The 5,423-nt window shown below is 45.4% G+C and overlaps 2 protein-coding genes across 2 annotated transcripts in view; one reads left to right on the top strand and one right to left on the bottom strand.

Moving 5' to 3' along the window:
* The window catches only part of MGYG_06484 (leucyl-tRNA synthetase), a gene marked incomplete at both ends in the record, with an annotated part of 3,146 nt that extends 2,472 nt beyond the window's left edge, over nt 1–674 (top strand). The window contains one exon of the mRNA XM_003171892.1: nt 33–674. Within this exon, the coding sequence (XP_003171940.1) occupies nt 33–674 (642 nt within the window). The remainder of the gene's footprint in view (nt 1–32) is intronic.
* Nucleotides 675–1,190: 516 nt separating this feature from the next.
* On the bottom strand, nt 1,191–3,232 carry MGYG_06485 (hypothetical protein; the record flags this gene model as incomplete). Its single annotated transcript, XM_003171893.1, has 2 exons — nt 1,191–2,691; nt 3,054–3,232. 2 exons carry the CDS (start codon nt 3,230–3,232, stop codon nt 1,191–1,193), a joined length of 1,680 nt encoding a protein of 559 aa, XP_003171941.1.
* Nucleotides 3,233–5,423: the final 2,191 nt, after the last annotated feature.

Consider the following 5,423-nt stretch of genomic DNA (forward strand, 5'->3'; position numbering starts at 1 on the left):
TTGAACAGTATCGCCCTACCACGCTAGACAAGCTCTCAGAAAATGAGAGTAACATTCTTCTTATGACACACAACACAATATCATCGGTTTCATATTGCTTGGAGAAGAATCAATACGGGCTTAATACAGTCATATCGGATCTGATAAAACTTACCAACGCGATTGCAGCCGCACCTTTACCTGCGGAACCATCGAAATCATCTCCTCCAGCACAATCTTTCACACAATCCCACGCCACCTTATACATTGCACTCAATTCTCTCCTACGCATGTTGGCACCAATTGCCCCAGCGTTTGCCTCAGAATGTTGGGAAGTACTACACAAGCCTCTCTTTGAACTTATTGACTCCTCACCGGTTCCATCTGTCTTCTCTTCCCCATGGCCGTCTGAATTCTTATCAAACTCCGATATCAAGCAAATTCGCTCTCGTGGAGCGAAGACAGTGGCAGTTCAGGTGAATGGGAAACTCCGGTTCACGGCATCTGTACCACCATTTTCGAAGAACAATGCTACTGCTGAGTTAATTAGTCAGGAACAGGAACAGGAGTGGATATTATCCCATGTTCTTGCGACGAAAGAAGGAAAGATTTGGCTCCAAGAGAAAAATGACTGGGATAAACGGAAACGAGTTCTTGTTGTTGGGAGTGGAAAGGTCGTTAATATTGTGTTTTAGAGAACTTGTATATTATGTATAATAGTTTGAGCCAAACTTTCACGAGCGAGGGAATTGTCAATTATAGAAAGGCAAATGAATACCCAATTTTCAACTCTCAAAGCTCGGAAATTATATGAGTGAACTTAATGTTTTATCATGACATAGTTATCCTATCCGCATACTAATGGACGTATGGTATGTGTCCGAAAAGAAGGACCTTGAAAGCGGGTTACATGTGAGCCAGCCAACAGTGGGATTAAACGAGATAAGAGAAAGTAATAACGGGTGTATCTGTTCGTATGCCTCTGGCAATACAGAAAACATGGCTAACATTTCAAATGCAGCTGGGAAATAGAGTCAAAAAGAGAGCATCCAGCGCTAAATGTGAGAAAAGATGTAACCAGCCAGGTCAGGTCCCACTCAAAGTAAGGAGAGATTTTGTCAAGTAAAGACCCGATAAATGCTTATATCCAGGGCCTATATCTGAAATTTGGTAAATAAAATGGGTATATAGTCGATTTTATATTGTAGGGCTCATATCCAAGGTGAGGATTGGTATGTTGCTGGAAGGGGGGATAGATGGCCACTGTGTTGCCATTGTGCGGAATAAGAGCTAGTTTTACTGTCCCTTAGTCGCATTGCTGCTTCAAAGAGTACCTGCTGGGGATCTTGCGGTGGGATAGGAGGAAGCATCTTATCCGTCAGTCTCCGAGGAGTGCCCGAGGAGTATGTGGAGATGGATGGTCTCGGGGAAGCCGAATATGGATGTAGATAGACCTGCCCAGGATGTACAGGATATGTTGGAGTGGGCTCGAACTTATATGTGTCGTTAGAGTGATAAGGATTATGTCGATTATGTGGATATGGAGGCTTCAACAAAGCAGAATCCAGAGATCTTCGAAGGCTGTCGGATCTATTGAGTGTTGGTGTTGATGGCATGTTTAGTGGTTTCTGGGGAGAATTAGGCCCTAGTAAAGCTGGAGTTGAAACATTTAATCGAGGATTCATTGGGTATATTCCGTAGCTGGGTGGATATAGCTCAGCGGGTGCGATAGCTGGACTAAACTTCGGAGAATGATAAACTGGAGAATTGAACGCTAGCCTTGGGGTTTGCGGCATGGGAATTTCGGGACGATAAATTTTAGGTATCATATCGTTACTATGGTAGGATGCGTTGCCCGGGATGAGCGTTTCCTTCACAATGCTGCCTCTTGTTTCTGATGCAGCCTTTCTATGCGGTGGCGGGACGACAGAACTGCTCTTTACTCCCTTTGAAGGAGGGAATTCTCCCATGTTTGGCTTCGGAGTTCCGGTGGTTCCCAAACCAGGTTTGGACAGAGAGTTATGGGGCGTCTTTGATATGGTATTTTGCAGTGGTATGCTGTCCGTCTTCTTCTCTATCCGCTCGGGCCGATACACCTCCACTATACCAGAATCCGCACCACCAAAGCTGCTCCAGGTGCTGCGTTTATCCCATATTTGCCCATCTGCTGAAGTCGAAAGAACGTCTTGGGGGCGACGTAAAATGAGGAATAATGCAGAGTTAGCAAAACCAAAAATGTGAATTGCAATTGACGAAACGAGCCCAGAAGCCTGTGAAGGGCGATGGCGTAGGGCAGATATGAAGAATGGTAAAGGAGAGAGCTGTTTGATATATTTAGCACAAGAGCGTCTCGTATCAAGTGGTAAGGTGGTGATGGCTGTACTAACATATAATATGGAGCCGAGAACGAGATGGAAAATGCCATGCTTCATAACAGTCCTTCGATCTCGACTTAGTCGCCTTGACTTCCGAAGACGGAACATTAGAACTGAAATGGTTGCAAAGTAAATCGCAACTAGTAGAACCGTTAAACCAATGGCAACATCTGCCCATCCCTTTAACCACTGAGATGGCTCTGCGGAACACCTGCTGTTCACGTTTGGTTTGGCAGCAGACGGTATCCATGTTAGTACTAATAGGAGTAATACCGTTCCCCCACAACTCAATGCTAGCCAGAAGCCCTTTGGAAAGTTCCGAGACGGGATGGCGCCCCTTAAGATGAAAGTTAGACACAATACAAGAAGCATATATGCATTGATCCACGAAGCTAGAATGATGTAAAATGATTAGCATTCTGGAGATGGTGCATATCAGATGAGAAGTACCCACTAGTCCAAACAACTTGGACGAAGTCTGCAGCCATCACTTTCGGCGGGTCGGTATCCGCTCGACTGTGAAGCGATGAAGACTGTTTCTTGAATGATTGAGGTTATCGAAAGGGAGTACGAAACAACGTAAGGATTCGGTATATGGAGTAGAATTTCAAATGGATTTCTATGCATCAGGGCTCGTGAGTAAGAGCTTATACCTAGACGAGAGGCGGGTATAACAGGGAGATGGAGAAAGTCGTATACCTTTGGAAAGATCGAGATTTCCTTAGTATCTTCCAGTTATCAAACAATATCACAGCAAACGTGACAACTGATGAAATCAAACCAAATGACGAAGTAGCAATGATAAACATTCGACGCTCTAGGTCCTCAACATTGGAAATGTTATACTCGCTGTCCATAGTTTGCGTACTGTTGTACATATTGTCGGTTCCTTTCAAGTCCTTGGGGTGCCGAACTACCAAAAGATCTTGAAATAAAGATCAAAGTAGAACAGTCCTTGGCTCGACATCGAGGGTGGCCACCACCCTATCCTTCCCGTACGGTCTGCCTGCAGGATGGTCGTGCGGTAAGAATATCAAAAGACTTGAAATGAGGAGAAACTAAAAAGAGACGGATAGAATTTCTGTCCTTGTCTCTTTTCTTCCACTCAATAAGAGAGAAACACTAGCAAGAAGTCACCGGAGAACCAGAACTTCGAGGAGAGAGTTTGAGAAAGCAGGCCAGATATAAAAGTTTTTCCTGTTCTTGTTGAATAAGCTTGAAATAAATGTATTGTGTGGATGTTGCACTGCCATGCAATATGCACCTGCACTGACATTGTCAGCTATAGCTAGATGCTATTCATGATAGGCCAAGTTGAAGTGCCTCCCCACTGTCCATAGGAGAAAAAGCCAGCCGACCCCAATTTTCCATGCTGGAATGCTTGCATTACATAGTAAGCTTGCACGTCGTTTATCAAGCCGTGGATACGATGATCCATGACTAGGGTGGAGCTCCCGCAACGGCTGCGGAGGGTGGTCGTGTTGTAAGAATATGTCCTCTAGGCGCCCGCCATGCACATTTTACAGCGTCGATGCATCCTAGTGGCTAAATATTCATAATCAAAGATTATTTGGGTCCATATTATCAATCTAGTTGCATTTGAAATCGCCTCTCATGGCGCTGGATCTCCCTGATGCGCACATTCAACATCGTGAGGTTCTGTGGTTGAACGAAGGGGCGGCCATATTTGGAAAGAGAAGACCCTGCCATCATGATGAGGATGAACGTAAGGTGTACAAAGCATTCCTAGGGTCTCCAGCTGCACTCTTGTCAGTTAGTTCTTGGATACTCCATAGATGAGCAGGAAAATGAGAAGAGGATGAAGAAGAAGAAAGAGGCGAGGAGGATGCGGCGATGTAAGATGCAGACGCAGGCGCCTCAAGTAAGCGTGCCTTAGTCAGCTCCACCTTGGACTTGTCAACACCACAACGAACGACTTCCTTCCTCGTATAAACTGGCAAGGACCTGATATCTCGAGCTTCACTCGCCCTCCATGTCGAAAGCCTGCAGAAACAGCTTCTAGCCTTGCCGGACCGCCGGACTGTCCAGTCCCGTGATGGTTTTTGCTACTCGCCTATTTACCTGCAGGGCAATAGCCTGCGTATGGAAAGGTGGCTGTTACGGATGCCTGCTAAGCCTTCTCGGCCCCAAAACGCCGGGTATTGTACCCCCATTACGCGGATATGTTGCAGTTGACGTTGAGCTTGCTGATATACAGAGTAACCCACACAACGTAACCATTCACGTCGCCTGGCCCCGCTAATGTGACCAACAAACGTGGTTATCAGACATGAAAAACTCGCCCTGGGGGCATTTCGTGCATCGTTGTTTCAACTCTATACCTGCGTCCCCTTGTTACGTCAAGCTCTATTATTTCTACGGCTCGATCGGATAATGAAATATTACTTGGACTCAATGTCATGCAGTTGGTTGGTTGCATCCGATACCTAGCTTGTTTTACAGTAATTTGAAGAGGTCTGATCTGTACTCCGGTATACTCTTGGATCTAAAGCAACGAGGCTCCATGACTGGAGAATGCGTTTTCTGCAAGAGCACTCCTTTTTTTTTTTTTTTTTTTATGTGATTGATTAGTTCTGTACCCTCAACCACTACGTTTGGCTGAATTCAACATGCTCCTAGTGGAAGTCGTCCGAGTCACAGTGAGATACGGACTCATACCAACAAATATCGGAAAACCCACGATTGGCCACCGCTACGGCAAGCTCTATATCCTTTCACGGCCTGGTACTCCGGAAAACCGTTTGGAAGATACCCATTATACCACTAAGCCCGCAATAATAACATGGGACATTGCGGCCTTGCTGCTTCTTTACGGAGATAACTCTAATGCGCAAGGGCTGGCGCATTGCATCTCACGCATGCATTGAGCTCTTCACTGCATCTGATTGATGGCGCGTCTCCTCCAGGCTAAGAGGTGGCACCATCATTACTAATGATCCGTGTCTATAATTAGATTTAACTGTGTTTAAGCTACTTCTTGAGGGCTATATGGAGATCGTACGTTGAGATAAAACGTAGATCTATGTGCGCTTCTCTAGGAATATTTGT

The sequence above is a fragment of the Nannizzia gypsea genome, genomic scaffold, assembly GCF_000150975.2.
Source record: "Nannizzia gypsea CBS 118893 supercont1.5 genomic scaffold, whole genome shotgun sequence".
Taxonomy (NCBI): Eukaryota; Fungi; Ascomycota; class Eurotiomycetes; order Onygenales; family Arthrodermataceae; genus Nannizzia; species Nannizzia gypsea.